The 20,151-nt window shown below is 49.9% G+C and overlaps 1 protein-coding gene across 2 annotated transcripts in view; it reads left to right on the forward strand.

Annotated features, from left to right (window-relative positions):
• Positions 1-19,699, forward strand: part of SLC1A7 (solute carrier family 1 member 7) — an 85,059-nt gene extending 65,360 nt beyond the window's left edge. Inside the window, exons 4-11 of one of the 2 annotated variants that reach the window (XM_044673519.1) lie at positions 3,076-3,118; positions 4,944-5,166; positions 11,202-11,301; positions 11,642-11,875; positions 14,756-14,950; positions 16,936-17,070; positions 17,644-17,746; positions 19,466-19,699. In XM_044673519.1, the coding sequence (XP_044529454.1) occupies positions 3,076-3,118; positions 4,944-5,166; positions 11,202-11,301; positions 11,642-11,875; positions 14,756-14,950; positions 16,936-17,070; positions 17,644-17,746; positions 19,466-19,699 (1,267 nt within the window). The remainder of the gene's footprint in view (positions 1-3,075; positions 3,119-4,943; positions 5,167-11,201; positions 11,302-11,641; positions 11,876-14,755; positions 14,951-16,935; positions 17,071-17,643; positions 17,747-19,465) is intronic. The other variant, XM_044673520.1, reaches the window with a different exon arrangement.
• Positions 19,700-20,151: the final 452 nt, after the last annotated feature.

A 20,151-nucleotide genomic window follows, 5' to 3' on the forward strand; every position in this document is an offset into this window, starting at 1 on the left:
TTCCTTCCTTCCTTCCTTCCTTCCTTCCTTCCTTCCTTCCTTCCTTCCTTCCTTCCTTCCTTCCTTCCTTCCTTCCTTCCTCCAGAAGTGGTGAGCTTACCACCCCATCAAGCAGAGGTTGGGGACATTGAAGAGGGCCATCTCGTTCAGGCTTGCCTTCTGAAACCCCTTGTAAGCAAAGGTTCTGTACGGTTCCATGCTAGGACAGGTTCCTTCAGCCTCTGTTCCCATCGCCGGGTCCCCAATCTCCCCTCCTCGGGAGGTTCTCCAGATAGTCGCTGCCCTCCCTGAAACGCGACCTCCAGAACAGAGCCTGATGCTCCAGAGCAACGGCACGTTCCTCACGGAGAACGCTCGGCTCTGTGGCCGGGAGGACCCCTCCCCACCGCCATGAGCAATGTCTCTGGACAAGGGGCAGCCGCGCGCGCGTGCCAAGAGAGCCTCAGCAGTTGGCGCCCGGAGCAGAGGCCGTTCCGGAGAGCTGCTGGGCGTGTCCTGCTCATGACTCACCTTCTAAAACCTGCCCGGAAGGAGCGTCTGGAGCGCGTCTCTCCCCAGCAAGGTGGGAGTCCGGAGGGGCTGCCAGCAGTGTTTCCTCGGGCCGTCCCGCCTCTTCCAGCTCTGCGAACCAGACCAGGCCGTCTTTGTTCAGGAAGCCTGGCTGTGAGAGGGAGATGCCGGAGCCTCCCCCTGGGCCCTGGCTGGCCCTGGAGTTCCAGATCTGAAGCGCCCTGAATGGACTCGCTCGTTCCCAGCCATCCTCGCTCAGGAGCCGGCACCGGGGCTTTTGGTGCCTGAGCGGGTCCAGGCAAAGTCTGGTACCGGTACCGAGGAACACGAGCTGTGCCTGGGGACTGGCCCACCGGCTCATCTGCATAACAAGGCGAGGAATAGGGGGCGGGGGATGGACGTGGGGATCAGAAAGACCTGAGTTCAGATCCTGCCCAGCACACGACCCTAGAGAAATCATTCTCCATCTTCTCGGCTAGAAAGCGGCTGGGAGTGGGCTGGCCTCCAACATCCGTTCCCAGCCTGAATCTGCGAGCCGATGTCTGAAGCTCATTCTCTTTCCCCGAAATATCTTCTCTGTCTCTGTCTTATCCTCTGAACAAGCCGGCTGGGGGCCGCCCTCCATCGCCCTCCGCACGGCCTCCCGGTGCCTCCCTGAAGGCCTCCAATGGTCCGCCTTGGCTCGTTCCCAGCCTCCATTCTCCCCTTGAGAGTCTGGGCTCTTTTTTATTAGTTATTTATTGTTATTATTATGAACATTCACAATAGGACGTCACACACTGGGGAAACAAGAACCATGTCCTTAAAATAGTAAACTTGGGATAGGAAAAAGAAACCCCAGCCAAGGGCCCCCCCCCGCCCCCCGCCCCCCCCCCAGCCACGGAGCTCACCCCCATGGCCAGCCCCACCCCCAGAGGTCAAGCTGGGGAGAGAAGCTGGAGGGATAACGGCTTCTCTGTCACCATAGCAACAGAGCCGGCTCTGGCACCCTGCTGCGGGGGGCAGGCTGGACCCACTCCCACAAGGGTCTGGAAGAGCCGGCGCCGAGCCCGGGCCAGGAAACGTCCCAGCCCGGCCTGAGCAGGAGGCCTCGCCAGAGGACAGGGGCACGTTGAAGCCTGGCAGGATGTAGCCATGGGGATGCCCTTTCTTCCCTCCTCTCTCTTCCCTTTGTTCCCACAGCTTTCCTGGGACCAGCCTTTATTCCATCAGAGTCCCTGCTGGCATCGCCTTGCCTTGCCTCTTACGGCCCTACATTTGTAAACTTGGGGGGAAATACCTGTTGTTCCTCCTAGCAGAATCAGCCAAATGGTAGAACCAAAAAGATGGGCCTTCACAGAAACACTCTAATAATCATGATGATGGAGGGGAGGAAACTGGGTAGCTCACTGGATTGAGAGCCAGGCCTAGAGAGGGGAGGTCCTGGGTTCAAGTCTGGCCTCAGACACTTCCCAGCTGGGTGACCCTGGGCAAGTCACTAGACCCCCATTGCCTACCCCTTACCACTCTTCCGCCAAGGAGCCAATACACAGTATTGATTCTAAGATGGAAGGTAAGGGTTTAAAAATACTAATACTAATAATAGTAATGATGGAGGGGAGGAAGCTAGGCAGCTCAGTGGATTGAGACAGGATGTCCTGGGTTCAGATCTTGCCTCAGACACTTCCTAGGTTGGTGACCCTGGACCCTGGATTGCCTTGCCTTTACTGTTCTTCAGCCTTGGATATATACAGTATTAATTAATACAATATACAGTATTAATTCTAAGGTGGAAGGTAAGGATTTTTAAAAATAATAATGATGAAGATGATTTATATAGAATTTGGGCTTACAGAGCACTTTACATGTTATTTTAGTATATTCTTACAACAACGCTAGGAAGTAGGTGCTATTATTATCTGCATTTTACAGATGAGGAAACTGAGGCAGACAATAGTTAAATGACTTGCTTAGCTAAGTGTCTGAGGCAGCATCTGAACTCAGGTCTTCATGCCTACCTTCCATGGATATAATTCTTCACCATTCAGCTTATTTCAGATCAACAAATATTCATCAAGAGCTTACTAACATAGTCTCTGCCCTCAAGGAGTTTACAGTCTATTGGGGTGAGGGAAATCTGAACTCCTCTTAGAAGTCTGATGCAAGGTGGGGGGAGACATGGGGACAAAGGAGAGACCCTACCAGAATGATGGAGGAGTACCGAACAAGGGAAAGGTCACTCTAAGCTCAGGAGAAGCTTCATGGAGAAGAGGAAGCGACCTGGCCTTTGAAGGAAGAGAGGACAGTCACCAAACAGATAGGGAGTTCCACTTCCTACCCATGTGACTTGGGGGACACACAAGTTCTCTGGCCCAAAATGAAAGGGCTGGACTAGGTGACCCCATAAGTCCCATTCAGCTCTAAACCGAGATCCCATGACATTAGACGGAGACTCTGTCCTCAAGGAGTCTTTATCCCACAGAGGTTGCCAGTGCCAGGATGGAGATGTGGTTCTGGGGCCAAGGGCTGAGCAGAAGGTCTCTCCTGGCTTACCATGACCACCCTTTCCTCTCCCACTCTCTCTAGGAATATGTTTCCTGCAAACCTAGTTGAAGCCACCTTCAAACAGGTAAGTAGGTTAGTGTTGGGATGGAAAGGGATGGGATGAGAGGGAGGGAACCCAGGAGGACAGTCGTATAGGGCCAATCTTGGCCAGACTGGGAAAATGCCAACACTTGCATGTAATGCCCTCATCTTTCCCATCGTGTAACCCTTTTCTACTGTGTAACCTCCCCTCCTTCCCATTCCCCCTGCCACGAAATGGTCATCGAGTCCAGGTATGACCATTTGCTTATTCAAGCCCCAGTGCTCCAGATCTGTTCCTCCTTCACAGACTCACTTCCAACCAAAGTCCGACGTCTTCTTAGCCCTATGTCCCATCTGCCCACGGCTCTACATTCTGCTCCCCAATCTGGTTTTCTGATAGATCTGGAATTTTTCATAGTTCGCAAATTCAACATCCATCAAAAGCATTTTGTTTTTAGCTTTCTGTCCCCCAGCACTTAGGACAGAGCCTGGAAATTATTACACACTTAATGCTTATTGAGTGAAATTGAACTAAACTGGAAAGTCTGGCCCCGAAGCCCCAAGAAATAATACCATCTTGGGTCGCACACAGAAACATCTACCATCCAGCACCAGGGAGAGGCTAGTCTCGCTGTCCTCCTCCCTGGTCAGTTTATACCCAGAGGGTTGGCTGCACTGACTACTTGGAGTAAGGACTTTGAGAACGTGAGGATGAGTTAAGGGAGGTAGGGATGAACAACCAGGAGAGCAGAAAATTGTTGACTTCTAATATCCAAAAGGCTGGCAAAGAGAACAGGGAACAGATTAGCCTGGGTTGGAGGAGCAGCGCGGTGGGGGTCAAGGGAATAAGAAGGGAGCTACATTGGGAGAAATCTCTGAACAGTGGAACATAGAACATCCTCACAATTTGAGATGTCCAAAACCAGAAGGAGCTTCCTCTTTCAGCCTCAAACTCTCCATCACTGGAAGTGTTCAGGCACAAGGTGGATGACTCCCTTTCGGGGATATTGTGTGACCCTGGACAAGTCACTTCCCTTCTATGGGATTCAGTTTCCTTGCTTCTCCAGTGGGAATAATAATCTCTGACCTAATGAAACAGGGCAAATATGAAGACCAAATAAGATCAAAACTGGGGAAGAGTAAGGGACTAAGTATAATAAATAGTTATATTTATTAATATAACATGTCATTAATGATTATCACTCTCATTGATATCATTAACTACTGATTTAAAAGCCTACATTAATCATTAATTTAGAGCTTGTAGGGAAATTAGTGGCCACTGAGATCAATCCTCTCATTTTACAGATGAAGAAATTGAGGCACTGAGAAATTAAAGGACTTTCCCAGGGTTATAGTTAGCATATAAGGTGGGGCTCGAATCCAGGTCTTCCTGACTCGAAAGTCAGCTCTCTCTCCACTACACCATGCCAACTCTAATAATGTCTTAACGTCTAATAATAGGCACAAGTTGTAATTAGTTATATTTTTTTAGCCCAACCTATGATTTTATTGGCATAGAGAATTCTCGCTAAGGGAATTCCCTCTACAATTCAGATCAGCATCTGCTTGAATGTCTTAGTCTTGGGGAATTCTCTGGGGACCCAACAAGTCAAGTACCTTGCCTAGGGTCATTAAGGCAAGATTTGAAACCAGATCCATGCTGCTTCTTTATTAGTAGTATTAAATACTAATATTGATCATTATTATAATGACTGTACATGAGTAACAATCATTCAGTGTCACAGACATTTATTAAGTGCCTGCTGTATGCATAGCACCACCAGTAACAATTCCCTGGCCTCCCCTTTGCCTCTTCCTTGACTGCTTTCCTGGGACATGGTGGGGATGGGGGTGTCATCCAACAGTACCGCACCAAGACCACTCCCATGGTCAAGTCCAACAAGGCAGTGACGTCAGAGGCTACCCCTCAGCGGATCCTCATCTATGGAGTCCAGGAGGAGAATGGATCCCAGGTACAGAACTTCGCCCTGGACCTCACGCCTCCCCCAGAGGTGGTGTACAAGTCCGAGCCGGGCACGAGCGACGGCATGAATGTGCTGGGGATCGTCATCTTCTCGGCCACTATGGGTAGGTGTCCTCCAGCTGGGCGCAGGGGCGACCTTCCCAGGAGGCTTCATCTCTTAAAGGCAGGGCTGGGAGAGTAAAAAGTCAGACCTGGCTACACTGGGTTCCCCAAAAGAGCGCAGGGCTAGGAGAAATGAGGTTTGCCCTGTGTCCAACTTAAGGTTACTAGCCTTGAGGGAGTCACTTCTCCCCAGGCCTCACCCAAAGAATGAAGGGTCTGGTCTAGATCCTCAGTGACGGCCTTCCCAGTTCTAACGTTTTCTATTATTCTCTGTTCCCTGCTCTGACATTCCAAATTCTAAGGTCCTTCCCAGCTCGTATATTCTCTGTGTAAAAGCTATTCTTGGGAAATTCCAGGTAAAACCTTCTCAAATTCTTCTTCTATCAAAGAAAGAGGAAAAGGCACATATGTACAAGTACATTTATGGCAAAAGAATTGGAAACTGAGGAAGTGCCCATCAACTGGGGAATAGTTAAATAAGCTATGATATATGAGTGTAATGGAATACTATGATGCTATAAGAAATGAAGGGGATGGAGAGGTTTTTTGGTTGGGTTTTTTTAAACCTTTACCTTCCATCTTGGAGTCAATACTGTGTATTGGGCTCCAAGGCAGAAGAGTGGTAAGGGTAGGCAATGGGGGTCAAGTGACTTGTCCAGGGTCACACAGCTGGGAAGTGTCTGAGGCCAAACTTGAACCTAGGACCTCCCCTCTCTAGGCCTGGCTCTCCATCCAGTGAGCTACCCAGCTGCCCCCAGAGGTTTTTTTTTTTTAACTTGGAAAGATTTTTATGAACTGATACAGAGTGAAATGAGCAGAACCAGGAGGACAATTTGCAAAATGTTCAAAATAACATAAAGTAAAACAACCTTGAAAGACCTAAAACAATTTTTTAAAAGAAAAACCTAAGGACTGAAAAATGCAATGACGAGCCATGTTTCCAAAGGCCTGCTGGTGAAATGTGCTACCCACCTTTTGACAGACGAGTAACGAACACAAAGTGCAAAATGAGGCATACATTATCGGACGTAGTTAATGAAGGAATGTGCCTTGCTTGACTACATATTTGTTACAAGGATTTTCTTTGTTCCTTTTTGTTGTCTGATTAGGAGGTAAAGGAGAGAAAATAAATGATCATTACTTGAAAGAAAAAAAGTAAAGCAAAATTAAATTTTTAAAAATCCCTCTCATATCCTTAAGGAGGGGTAGTAAAGTTTCTCTGATAATGCTAACTCTTGGCTAACCAAATTAACAGAGATATAGTCTCCCTTCTGACATTGGGATGTGTCCTTTGTAAGTCCTGGGTTTCACTGAATTAACCCCCATCATCTCATTGCCAATGATGTTAATACCCCAGCTTGCCCTTGAATTTAGATTTTAAAAAGAGAGTGGGATGGAGCTGGATCAACCAATCAATCAGTAAGCATTTATTAAACACCTACTGTATGCTAGGCATTCTGCTGGCCTCTCAGGATAATCATACATAAAATGAAAACAATCTCTACTAGTCTTTCAGGATTGTCCCAGATCATTGCATTGCTGAGAGTAGCCAGGTTTTCACAGATGGAATTAGCTTTTAGAGTATTCAATATTTCACCTTAAATACACAAGGTCCTGAGAAGAATGGGCTCAAACTTAGAGAGTATACATAACCAAAGAATAGATCCATCGTTCCTGATTATTAGAACTTGTTTTTTCACTCAATGGAATCTTCATGAAACTCCCTTTAGGTGTTATAGCTAATATTATTAATTAGTAATAATAGTTAATAATAATAATCATTTTAACTCTCTATTGGACTCCAAGGATCCATGCCCTTGTGGAGTTCTAAAGCTACCTTTCCTAGATATGTCTAGTTTGTTTTTAGTATTTCTCCCAGTTGCCATTAGCCACTGCATCTTGAGAATACTTAGTGATGCTGATAGGAAACCCAGCTCTTTCAAGTTCACCTGTCAGTGTGGGGAGGGTCAAGAAGAAAAAAAGACACCATGCCTCCTAAGGGCAATTCTCCTTCAGGAGTCTTCACCACTGGATTTAATGACTACCCAACTGTATTGCTGCTAGAATGTGTGATTCTGAACTGTTTTCCTGTTTTATCCACAGCCTTTTAGGATGTTACTAATTCTGTTAAACCAATCATTAGATATTTCCTATCCAATATAACTTATTTTTGGTCCAATGCCCTTATGATCCTTTCAAGTTAGTTAAGAACTTATTCATGCTCATTTATTTTTTTTAAACCCTTAATTTCAGTGTATTGTCTCATAGGTGGAAGAGTGGTAAGGGTAGGCAATGGGGGTCAAGTGACTTGCCCAGGGTCACACAGCTGGGAAGTGTCTGAGGCCAGGTTTGAACCTAGGACCTCCTGTCTCTAGGCCTGACTCTCACTCCACTGAGCTACCCAGCTGCCCCCATGCTCATTTATTTTTGCTTGGTTGGTTGATTGATTCAATTAAGATGTTTAGGCCTTAATTAGAGTGAAGGTACACACCCACCTTTATGCTGGGATAATGATAACCTGGCTCAGATAACTTGAAAAGGATTCATAGTCATATCAATAGATGCAGGAAAAGCCTTTGACAAAGTATAACACTTATTTATGCTAAAAACCCAACAAAGCAAAGGAATAGATACATCACCTTAATATGATAATAAACATTTAAACCCCAAATCTTATATGCAGTGGGAAGCCTCTAGAAACTTTCCCAATAGATACAGAAGTAAAGTAATCATGCCCACTTTCTCCACCAGTATTTGAAGTAATGCTAGAAATTCTAGCAATGACAATGAAATAGGAGAAATTAAAGGTATAAACATAGTAAAATAGAAGATAAAAACTATCCCTATTGACTGACATGATAGTTTATATATAAAAACGCAGAAAATCAGCAAAAATATATTAATTAGAATGAGTAGTTGCATCAGTAAACTTTCAGGATACAAAATAAACCCATGAAACCAATAGCATTTCTAAATATAATAAGAAAATCTAGAAAAAAATAACAGAAAGGAAATCTCAGTGAAAACTATAAAATGCATAAAATATCTTGGAATCTCCCGTGTTAAATGTTTAGAGAAATAAAGAACAAGTTAAATAATTGGAAGGCTAGTCAGTGATGATGGCTGGACATTGATGATACAATAAAAATAATGCCTAAACCTATTCATAGATTAGTGCTCTATCAAATTATCAAAGAGATACTTTATAGAAAATAACAAAATTCATTTGGGAAATAAAAAGTTCAGATTTCCATGGTCTTAATAATTTAGGAACTAGGAATGGCAGAGAAATAACACTTCCAAACATCAAATTATACAATAAAGCAATAATCATCAAAACTCTTTGGTACTAGTTTAGGGGGGAAAAAAGACAGAAAAGTAAAAAAGACAGACTAGAAAAGGAAGAAACAATTAACCTCAATAACAGTGCTCAGTAAGTCTGAGAATATAAATGACTTGTTGAAGAGCTCCCTATTTGACAAGAACTAAGAAAAGCAGAAAGTAGTTTGGCAGAAGTTAAATGCACACCAACATCCTATACCATGTACCACTATAAGCACAAAATGGACATGTCAGCTGGCTAATATAAAGATCTTGCTATTTTTTAAAATTAGATAATCACATCAAGAGCCTTTTACACTCATTGTCTGGAGAATTTTTACCATTAAAAGGGATAAAGGGATATTTTTTACAAAGGAAACTAGTTTTGATTTAATGAAATGCAAATGTTTTTGCATGAACAAAATCAACACATCTAGGATAACAAGGAATAAGTCTCTGTGTTAAATATCTCTGATAAGGGACTAATTGACAATGCATATAGAAAATAAAAACAAATAAATATAGAATAAGAATCATTCCCAAATGGCTATATAAATGGGCAAAAGGTATGAATAAAAATTCTGTTTTCAAAAGCAAAAACACAACTGTGAGCAACCATATGAAAGATTTTTCCAAATTACTAGAAGAGGAATATAAGGGACAGCTAGGTAGTTCAGTCGATTGAGAGCCAGGTCTAGAGACGGGAGATCCTGGGTTCAAATATGGCCTCAGATACTTACTGGCTTAGCGGTGTGACTCTGGGCAAGTCACTTAACCTTCCTAGCTCTTTCCACTCTTCTGTCTTGAAATCGACACTTAGAATTGATTCTAAGACAGAAGAAAAGGGTTTAAAAAGAGAGAAATGTAAATTCAAACAACCCTGAAATTTTACTTCAGCCCCAGATAATTGGCAAAGAGGATTAAAGTGGGGAATTTGGAGGGCTTGCTTGTGGGAAGGACAAGCACACTAACGGCAGAATTATGAATTGGTCCAATTGTGGAAAGCCATTTGGAAGAGGCTATGAAGAGGGTAGATCATCCACAATCTTTAAAACAGAGATTCCACTGCATGGCATAAGTCCCACAGAGCAAAAAGGAAAGCCAAAATATGCCAAAACAGTGATAGCAACACTTCTTGTCAGAGCAAAGAACTGGAAGCAAAAAAGGTGGCCATCCACCGGGGAGTGCCCGATCAAGTTATGGAGCATGAACGTAATAAAATATTACTGCAGCACGAGAAGAGAGGATATGAAGAGAAGTCTGGGAAGATTTCCTGAATTAATAAAAAATGAAATAAGCAAAACCAGAAAAGCAACATGCCCAATGGTTACACCAGGGAAAGAACCACAAGACCCAAATTAAACGTGTCATGATAATGATTAAACTTAGCCTTGGGGGGAAAAAAAGAAATATCGCCCTCCTTCTCGTCTTTGAGGAGGTGAGGGACCAGGTGTGTGGAACGCTTTATGGATAGTTGGAGTCAGTGGAAGGATTGGTGCTTTTTACTAAACAGCTCCAGCCTTTCTTCTCTTTTTATTCTTTATCCCAAGACATGGTTCTCTGGATAGAGGAGGGAAGGAAGGACATATTTGGAAATTAGGAGTTGTAAAAACAAAGGAATTAATAAAGGTTTTCCATTTAGAGACTCCCCTCCATAAATGTAAAACAGAGAGATGGCTCCAGAGTGGAGTGGGCTGCCCCAAGACGTAGCATTGGCATCTTCGAGGCTGTATGAGGCTCCTCAAGGGTGCGGAGGAGCAGCTCGGGTGTTCCCTCTCTGGGCGTCTGCATTCCCAGCTGGCTCCCCCAATGCCCCGCTTCCTCCGAATCCCTGTGCCCTGCCAGAGTGATCACAGAGCGCTTTACTGAGCCCTGAGCGAGCCTGGGGAGGTCCTGGGAAGGAAGAGAACCCCGAGGACCAGAAGCACCAACCAGAGCCAGAGACGGGGGGCCTCTGCGTGTGTGTGCCTGGGGGGTGGGGAATGGGGTACACACGGGCATGTGTGTGTCTGGATGCTTGTGTACTTGTGTGTCTCTGGAGAGATGAATATTGTCCGTCTAGAACCAGAAGCGTCATATAGGTTCTAGATTCTAAGCCATCGTTCCGTGCTCCCCTGGTCCAATCCCTCGATAATCCTCCCCCCCCAAGAGGGGAATTGACTTGACCAAGGTCAAACCGTCAGGGGTAGTCACATCCCAAGGCTCCTGACCCCAAATCCAGGGCTCCCTTCTGTATCTGTGTGTCCACAGGCTTACAGGTGTGTGCCAGGAGCTTTGTGTGTATTTCTATGTGGAGAGGCATGTCTAGATGCACATATCTGTGCCTTGATTCGTGTGTGCATGTCACGTGCGTGTGTGTGTGTGTGTGTGTGTGTGTGTGCCTCTCTAGGACAGGGAGGGTGACAGAAGATACACAGAGCCCCGGACCCGGGGTCAGGAATATCCAGGTTCGAATCCTATCTGCCGACCTTGGGCCGGCCCCTCAAAGTCTTCCAGCCTTAGTTTCCCGATCTGTAAAATGGGAACACTATAGCGCCAACTTCACAGCGTTGTGAGGCTCCAGTGAGATAAAGTATGTAAAATGGGAACACGAGAGCGTGAGAGGAAGAGGTCAGGCACGTGGAAATGCCAGCCGAAGTGACACGTGTGTGTGTGTGTGTGTGTGTGTGTGCGTGTGTTCTCTCTCTGCCTCCCCGGACGCCTGGGTCTGCTGCAGGGATCATGCTGGGCCGCATGGGAGACAGCGGGGCGCCCCTGGTCAGCTTCTGCCAGTGCCTGAACGAGTCCGTCATGAAGATCGTGGCCGTGGCTGTGTGGTGAGTGGGACGCTGACCCTTCGTGAATGACACCGAAGCTGCTGTGCCTCAGTTTCTTCAGCAGTAAAATGGGGACTAACCGTGCTTGTAATGGCCACCTCCCGGCTATCCTTTGCTCTAAGGCTCCTCCTGGCTCTCACAATCCCCTTTCAGAGATTCTTTCCCCACTTTCTGTTAAAAAATAAAACCAGTTAACACGAGGCCTGCTCTAGGCAGGGGCTCCGGGGGGTGTCCAGAGCCTCGGACGGTCAGGGGATGGCCGGAGAAGGCCGCCCTGGGAGGTGGTGCCTGAGGAGAGCGTTGGAGGCCCTGGAATGAGAAGCCTCCGCCCTGTTCGCAGGTACTTCCCCTTCGGCATCGTCTTCCTCATTGCTGGGAAGATCTTGGAGATGGATGACCCCTCGGCCATCGGGAAGAAGCTGGGCTTCTATGCTGTCACCGTGGTCTGCGGCCTGGTGGTGCACGGACTCCTCATCCTGCCCATGCTCTACTTCGTCATCACCAAGAAGAACCCCATCGTCTTCATCCGGGGAGTCCTTCAAGCCTTGCTCATCGCCTTGGCCACCTCTTCCAGGTAGAACCCCAGACTTAAAACACCCCTGGGGGGGCGCGGGGGCAGGTAGATGGCTCAGCGGATGGAGAGCCGGGCCTAGAGATGGGAGGTCCTGGGTTCAAATCCGACCTCAGCACCTATCGCCTCGCCTTCCTGATCTCCTGCCTTGGCACTAATCCATGGTATGGTTCTAAGAGGGAAGGTGAGAGTTTAAAAATCCCTGGATGGTGGCGTTGCAGGAATCGGAGGCTCTTGGACTCCGGGAGCCCCGACCCTGACTTGGAACCCCAGCTGGCCCACATGTTAGAAGCAGCGAATGAGAGGAGGGTCTTGGAGCTTGGCCTCGTCTTGCTGCTTCTAGCAGGAGGCTCCTTACCTCCACCCGGGCGTGCTTAGAACACTGTAGGGAAGCCTTAATGAATGGGTGCGTGTTGAGTGCCTGCCTGACGAGGGTTTGGGGGCCTTTTTTCTTTTCATGGTCCTGCCCTCCCCATTGGGACGGAGCCCGCCGAGGCCCGTCCTTCACTCCTCTCTGGGGGGGGACTTGGGACGAGCAATCTATTGGGTGGTCGGCGACGAGCCGCCGCCTGCCGTCTTCTCCTCTTGGACAGCCTCGCGGGGGGCGAGTCTTGGCTGCAAAGGGCAGCCTCTCCCAAGCCATTTGGGGCTGAGCCCTTGAGACCAGGCCCCGGGCAGAGTTTGGGGGGCCTCGGCGGGGAGAGGGCAGAAGGCAGTCTGTCTCCGGACCACGGCATGGTTTGACCCGCAGTTCTCTGGATCGGAGAATCAGAATCACAAGAATCTAGAATCTCGGAGCCGGAAGGGATCTCACCAGCCGTCGGATGTACCCCATGGCCGGGGGGCCCTCCGAGGAGCAAAAGCCCCAGGCGTCTGGGCAGCCCGTTTCACCCTGGCACAGTCTTTGGTGTTGGGTCTCCCCTGACCTCTAGTCTCATCTGCCTCCAAAAAGCCTCCCGGATCAACGCCCGGGGGTGGGGGCGAAGGCGCCGGACACTTTGAGCCACGCTAGGAAGACCTTCTTAAGACAATTCACAGAACACCGAATCTGGCCTTGATTTCCGTGTTTGGCCCCTTCTGAGTGAAAGGGTCGCCCTGAAAATTTCAGGCTTGGCTCTAGCCTGTCACTGAGCTGCTCTGACACATCTGGGGGTGTTGCCATGAGAGCCTTCCTTCCACCCACCTGGCATGGAGCCCGCAGCTCAATCTTCGCAGTCCTCAGCCTGGAACGAGCGGTCCTGAGTTCAAATGTCACTCATGAGTCGCCCATCCATTCCTGGAGAGGGTCAACCCTGCCATTGGAAGAGCCCGTCTTTTCTTCTATTCCCAGACCCGAGAGGGCCCCTCGGAGCCAGCGAGGGCCCTTCCCGAGGGAGCTAGTAACGGCCTCCAGGCCACCTCGGTCCACCCTCTCGCTTCCCCCGTTTAGAGAGGAAAATAAAGCCCAGGGAAAAGCAATTCCCCTGAGGCCACAGCTAGAAGGCAGCGAGACAGACGGAACCAGAATCCTCTCGTGCCAAGTCACGAGATAGAGCTGGAATGGAGCGAGGGCCGGGGGGGCTCCGGGCCGGAGGGAGAGGTTTCTCCTGATTGGGGTGCGGCTAAGAGGCTGCGGCTAGGCTGAGCTCGCAGCAGAGCCATCTCCAGAGGAGCCTGGCCTGACTCAAGGCCTGGCCTCGTTAGACCCAGGCATCTGGGCCTGGTTAAAGGCGGCCTCCCTGCCAGAGCAACCACCACCCTGGCCTGTGGCTTCAGACCGCAACGCCTAGACTGCAAGAGGGACAGAGCTGGGGAGGGGCATGGAATGGACCTTAGAACAGAGAAGGGCAGAGCTGAGAGAGGCCTTAGAACACTGAATGTTAGAGATGGAAGAGCCTGAGAACAGGGGATGTCAGAGCTAAGAGAAGCCTTAGAACACTGAATGTTAGAGATGGAAGAGCTTAGAACAGGGGATGTCAGAGCTGAGAACAGTCTTAGAACATCGAATGTTAGAGATGGAAGAGCTTAGAACAGGGATGTCAGAGCTGAGAAAGGCCTTAGAACATTGAATGTTAGAGATGGAAGAGCTTAGAACAGAGATGGGAGGGAGCTTAGAATATAGAATGGAAAAGGGACCTTAGAATACAAAACGTCAGCGTTGGGAGGGGCCTAAAACCTGGAATGTTAGAGTCAAGAGGAAGTTAAGAATATAGAATTTCAGAGCTTCGAGGGCACTTAGAACATAGAATGTCAGGGTCAAAGAGAGGAGGGGAACCTTAAAATTTAATATTAGAGGATACCATTTTATTCCCTTAGAACACAGATTATTAGAGCCAATCCACAAAGTTGTCTCGTGTACCCACTGTATGCCTAACACGGTGCTAATACTGGGGACATAAAGACCAAAATGAAGCTATGGCTGCCCAAGGAGATGACATCCTTTCAGGAGAAACGACGTTTATTCATAAGAGGACAAACAAAACACGCAGTAAATACAGGTTAATTTCCCAAGAGAGACAAGGTGGGAGAGGGGTATCGTGTGCCGATGTTTGAAGGAAACAAGGGAACTGTAAGAGGTAGAACTGAGGAGGGGTCTATACTTGTCACTGGCTTTGTGAAGAACTTTAAATGAAGCTGTAGAAGAAACAACCCCAAGCTCAGAAGGAAGACAACCCGCTGGACAATAGAATCGGGCTCCAGGAAAATCTTAATAGGTCAGACCATAGACTTGAGTTCAAAGAAGCAAAGGCCAGTTTAGTTCAGAAACCCAAAGAGCCCTGAAGCGCCCTCGAGGAGCCAAGCCAAAGAGCCTGTTAAGGCCGGGGGGCCCTGAACTCCCCCTCCCAGCTCCAGAGTGGGTGCCTGGGGAGCTCAGGGGAGCTCAAAGCTTGCTTCTTTCCATAGCTCAGCCACTCTACCCATCACCTTCAAGTGCCTGCTGGAAAACAACCACATCGACCGGCGCATTGCCCGCTTTGTGCTCCCCGTGGGTGCAACCATCAACATGGACGGGACGGCCCTCTATGAAGCCGTGGCAGCCATCTTCATCGCCCAAGTCAACAACTATGAGCTAGACTTTGGCCAGATCATCACCATCAGGTGCCAAGCCCCAGCCCTGACCCCAGGGCACGAGGAAAGGAGGGAGGGGGGAGGAAGGAGAGGGAGGGTCTAAATCCCTTTCACTCTCCACTACGGCAGACCATGGAACCACACAATGTTAGAGATGGCAGAGACCTAGAACACAGAACACAGAATGTTAGAGCTGGAGAGGGCCTTAGAACATAAAATGCCAAAGCTAGAAAGGACCTAAGAATGGAACCTTTTAGAACGTATAACTTGAGGGTTAAAACTAGATGAGGCTTTAGGCTGAGAATGTCAGAACTAGAAACTATCTAAAAGCAACTGAAAGAAACAGTAGAAAACAGAGTGGGAGATCCAGAAGGGAGCTTAGAATAGAGTCTGTAAAGGAAGGAAGGAACCTTAGAATATGAGCCTTAGAACTGGGAAAGACCTTTGAAGGGTAATACCAGAGCTGGGAGGGGCCTTAGAACAGGGAATTTCATTGCTGAGAGAGGTTTTAGAACAGAAAATGTCAGAGCTGTTGGACAGCTTAGAACAGGGAATGTCAGAACTGGGAAGGGTCCTAGAGCAGGTAGTGTCAGAGCTGAGAGGAATTTTAGAACAGAGAGTGTCAAAGCTGAGCTAAAAGGGACTTTAGAATAGAGAGTCAAAGAGGAAGAGGGTCCTAGAATAGGGAATGTCAGAGCTGAGAGGGGCTTTAGAACAGGGAATGTCAAAGCTGGGGAGGGTCCTAGAACAGGGAATGTCAGAGCTTAAGAGGGACTTTAGAATAGAGAGTGTCAAAGAGGAAGAGGGTCCTAGAACAGGGAATGTCAGAGTTAGGAGGGGCCTTAGCACCTATCCAGACCAACCTGATCATTCCACAGATCAAGAAGCCGAGATCTGAGAGGGAAAGGACTTCCCCAAGATCACACCAATGGTTAGTAGCAAAGACCAAATTTGAATCTGGGCCTCCTATTTATGGGCACCTACCATGCAGATTCTCTCCTCTCCAAGTCCTGTTGGCAGCTTGGGGTAGCAGAGAGCTGTGGTTCTGGTGCCTGGAGACCCGGGGCCTGGTGTCAGCCCGGATGCTTCCCTAGCTTTGAGGTCCCAGGCAAGTCAATGAACCTCCCCGTGCTTCAGGTTCCAAGATGCCTGGCCTTGGAGTCAGGGGGCCTGGGTCTAGTCACACTTGGCCCATCACAGCATCCTAGAGCCTGTCCTGGAAGGGGACCTAACTGCCCAGCTCCTTCAAAGCTCTGATTTTACAGATGGGGAAACTGAGACCCAGAGAGGTTAGGAGACTTATCAGGTTTACCTAGGGAGTGTGTGACAGAAGCAATATTTGAACCCACCTCATAGTCGTTCTCTCTATTGATTCTTACTAGCAAAGACCACAGGCAGGCAGGCAGTTTCTCGGAGTCTCAGGTTCTGGTTCTCTAAAAGGGGGCCAATAATCTTCCTAGTTCCTCTGTCCTAGAGCCATGAGGAAAGGGGTCCGTAAACCTGAAAGCATTCGGGAAATAAGAGTTATGATCATTATGATGATTTTCTCATTCTTATCTTTTTTGATGGAGTTCATTTGATGAAGAAAATGGTTCTGAGCCAATTCTCTATCCTGCTATTACTCTTCATATTCAGTGTTCTAGGGGCGATCGCAGGTGGCTAAAATGGAGTTCCATTATACTATTAGAATGTAATTATAGCAATTATTATTATTATTGTCATCATCCAAGCCATGTGGGTGCCTTTCCTTGTATTTCCCAGGAGGGTCTTGGCCTTTGGCTGCCCTGGGAGGCCTTCACCCAGAGAACCCCAGAAGGGCGGGCCGTGACTCTGTGCCGACCCAGTCCTCGGCAGCCCTCTCTGAACCTTTCTTCCCTCTTCTCTCGGGGGGCCTGGGGTCAGAGGTCAGGAACCCCGAGAGTCCAAGATCATGGGCCCCTGAGAGAGAGCTGGACTCGCTGATGGGCCCTGGCCTTGTGTCCCCCCTCTCCCTCTATTCCCTCTCCCTACTGTAGCATCACAGCCACAGCGGCCAGCATTGGGGCAGCAGGGATCCCACAGGCAGGGCTCGTCACTATGGTCATCGTGCTCACCTCCGTGGGGCTGCCCACTGATGACATCACACTCATCATTGCTGTGGACTGGGCCCTGTGAGTCACCCAGTCCCCTTGGCAGGGGGAGGGAGAGTCCTCCGGGGGACTCCGGAGTGGGGGGAGGCGTAGTCATGGCCGGAGACCCTTAGGGCCTCTGTCTGCCCTTTCGGCTTTGTCCAGCCCACCGAGGGATGATCCAGGTTCCTGCAGGGGACTTTGCTGGGTTCTGGGAATGTCTTCTTGGTCCCAAAATGTCTCCCTAAGAGTGAGTCTCAGTGTCTGAAAGTCCGGCCATCCCTTTGGAGGCTACTTTTAATCAGGAAGGAGGGCTCACGAGGCCTCCCCAAGAGGATCTATTGTCCAGCCTGCTTCAAAGAGCAAAAAGTTTGGAATTAGCCCACCAGTGGTCAGCAAACCATTACTTCTAAGTGCCTTAGCCAGGGTTGTCCTCGGGAGGCTCGAGGCTCTCCTCCCTGCCCCTCGCCATGCTACTGGTCCTGTTCATTAGCTTGGCAGACCGTTTTAGCCCAGACGGGCAAGAGCTCTGCTGCCGGGGCCGCCCGGACGCCTGGGGCCGGCGCTCTGGCCCGGACGCCCCTCCCCACTGAAATCCCGGCTTCGTCCTCTCAGAGATCGTTTCCGGACCATGATCAACGTCCTGGGCGATGCGCTGGCTGCAGGGATCATGGCTCACATCTGCCGGAAGGATTTTGCCCGAGATGCGGGCACAGAGGTAAAAGGCTCAAATTTCTTCCCTCCCATCCTCTGCCTGAACCCAGATCTGGCCGCCCCATCAGCTCCCATCGAGTCCGGCCCTCTGGCTCGTCTCTAAAATGGATGGGTTAGACTAGATGATATCAAAGCTTCCTTCCTTCTTGTCCTTAAAAAATAATAGTTATGGGGGCAGCTGGGTGGTTCAGTGGCTGGAGATGGGAGGTCCTGGGTTCAAATCTGGCCTCAGACACTTCCCAGCGGTGTGACCCTGGGCAAGTCACTTAGCCCCCACTGCCTAGCCTTTAAACACCCAATATACAATATTGATTCTAAGACGGAAGGTAAGAGTTTAAAAAAACAGTTGTGGGGGCATCTAGGTGGCTCAGTGGATTGAGAGCCAGGCCTAGAGATGGAAGATCTTGGGTTCAAATCCGGTCTCAGCTATTTCCTAGCTGGTGGGACCCAGGGAAGTCACTTAGCCCGCATTGCCTAGCCCTCACTGCTCTTCTGCCTTGGAACCGATACACAGTATTGCTTCCAGGATAAAAAGTAAGGATTTTTTAAAAAATTAATAATAGCTACACGTCCATAAAGGCAGTGTGGGGTAGTGGTCAGAGCATGGAGCTGAGAATCAGACTAGAAGTCTAACCCAGACTCTGTTACCTCTTGGCTACGTGATCTTGGACGCGTCGCTTTTCTCTGGGCCTCAGTTGACTTCTCTGTCAAATGGGAGTGTTTATGCCTCCCAGCCACGTCGGGCTGTTCTGGGCCCAGATGAGACAATAGATGAGGACGAGATTCCAGAAGTTTAACACCCGACACGAGAGCAGGGTCGAAGGAACATTCCCGGAGCTCCCGCTGCGAGGCCGTCCTCGTGGGCCACGTGGCCTCGTTGGGGGATTCGGAGAAGCGGGAGGCTACGTTAAGAGAGGCTTCTCTCGTGTGGCCGTTTCAGGGGTGGCCGGCCGGCCGTGACCTCTGGGGGGTTTTCTTGGCAAAGATGCCACCATCGCCGCCTCCAGCCTTAGCGTGATGGCGGAGCAGCACCCAAGTTAGCTGGGAATTCAGGGATGAGAGAGGAGAAAAGAGGAAGGGGGAAACTCAGCCGCGGAGCTCCCCCGAAGGCCATGGCCTGCTTGAAGGGGACCCCAGAATCCTTCAGGCCTTGTAGAAGAGGTTCTCGCTCAGATCTAGGGCTGGTCCAGGTGCCCTCGGGGGCCCCATCCCGGCTCAGACAGCGGGGATTCCGTCATGGACTGCGGGGCCTCCCGAGAGGCTCCCTTACACGATCCACTCGTCTGCCCCGTGCCTAGGCAGGTGCCGTCGCTCCTATTCGACAGAGAAGGAAACGGAGGCCCGGAGAGTCAGAAGTGGCTCGTCCAGGTCCCCCGGTGCATCCGAAGTAGAATAAGAAGCGGGTGGCGGGTTTCCAGCTCCCGGGCTGAGGGGGCTCCTCCTGCCCTCTCTCGGCTCCTCGGGGATGGCAGTTCTTCCCAGCTGCAGGATCTGGGAGCTGCCAGCCCGACCTGTACTGACCGAGACAAAGCGCTTGCTGGAAGGCCTGCGGTGGTAGAGGAAGCTCATTACCTCCCCAGGCCATCCGTTCTAGCCTGGGGTGCAGCTCCGCTTCCTTGTACCGGGCCTTCCCTCGGCCCCTGCTTCTGTCCTCTGGAGCCGGGCCGAACAAGGCTGCTCCCTCCGTGTCTGCCCCGCCAAAGCTCCCGTTCTGTCCCTCCAGGGCCAGAAGCCACCGCCGTGCGACACCAAACCGGTCAGCCTGGAAGAGATCGTGGCCTCCCAGAGGAACGGCTGTGTGAAAAGCATGACGGGGGCCCACGGGCCAGCCCTGGACACGGCGCTTCTCTCTCACCACGTCCCTGTGCAAGTGGAACAAGACGACGAGCCCGCTCCGTCCCTGCCGAGCACTGACCATTGCACCATCGAGATCAACGAGCTGGAGACCAACGTCTAGGCCAATCGTGGCCGACGCGGCCCGAGCAGGGTTCCACGGCCTCTTCTCTGACTCAGAGGATTCTGAGGACGGCCATGGCCCGGGCGGTCACCCATGGGGACTTCCCACATTCCGGGAAAGCCCCTGCTCTCTCGACACTGGGAAGCAGCCTAACCTGGTCTTTCTCTCTGCCTCGGTTGGCTTGGAGGCATTCTTTTGGTAAAGGAATGGCTGCCTCTTTCCTTTAGGGCTGCCCAGCTCAGAGCTCTGCAATGCCCGAGTCCCAGACAGCCTGGCCCTGAGCCGCTCTCTGCAGGAAGCATCATCAGGGCCCCTGGTCGCAGCCAAAGCAGCTCTCTGCCAGGGACACAGGAGTCCCCTCAGGGGCCCGAGAGAGACGCCTGGGAGGAGCCGGGGCCTTGGGTGCCGGAGCTGGGCCTCCAGGATCTTCTGCCCGGTGTGTTTCGTTCTGC

Source organism: Gracilinanus agilis, chromosome 4 (genome assembly GCF_016433145.1).
Source record: "Gracilinanus agilis isolate LMUSP501 chromosome 4, AgileGrace, whole genome shotgun sequence".
Lineage (NCBI taxonomy): Eukaryota > Metazoa > Chordata > Mammalia > Didelphimorphia > Didelphidae > Gracilinanus > Gracilinanus agilis.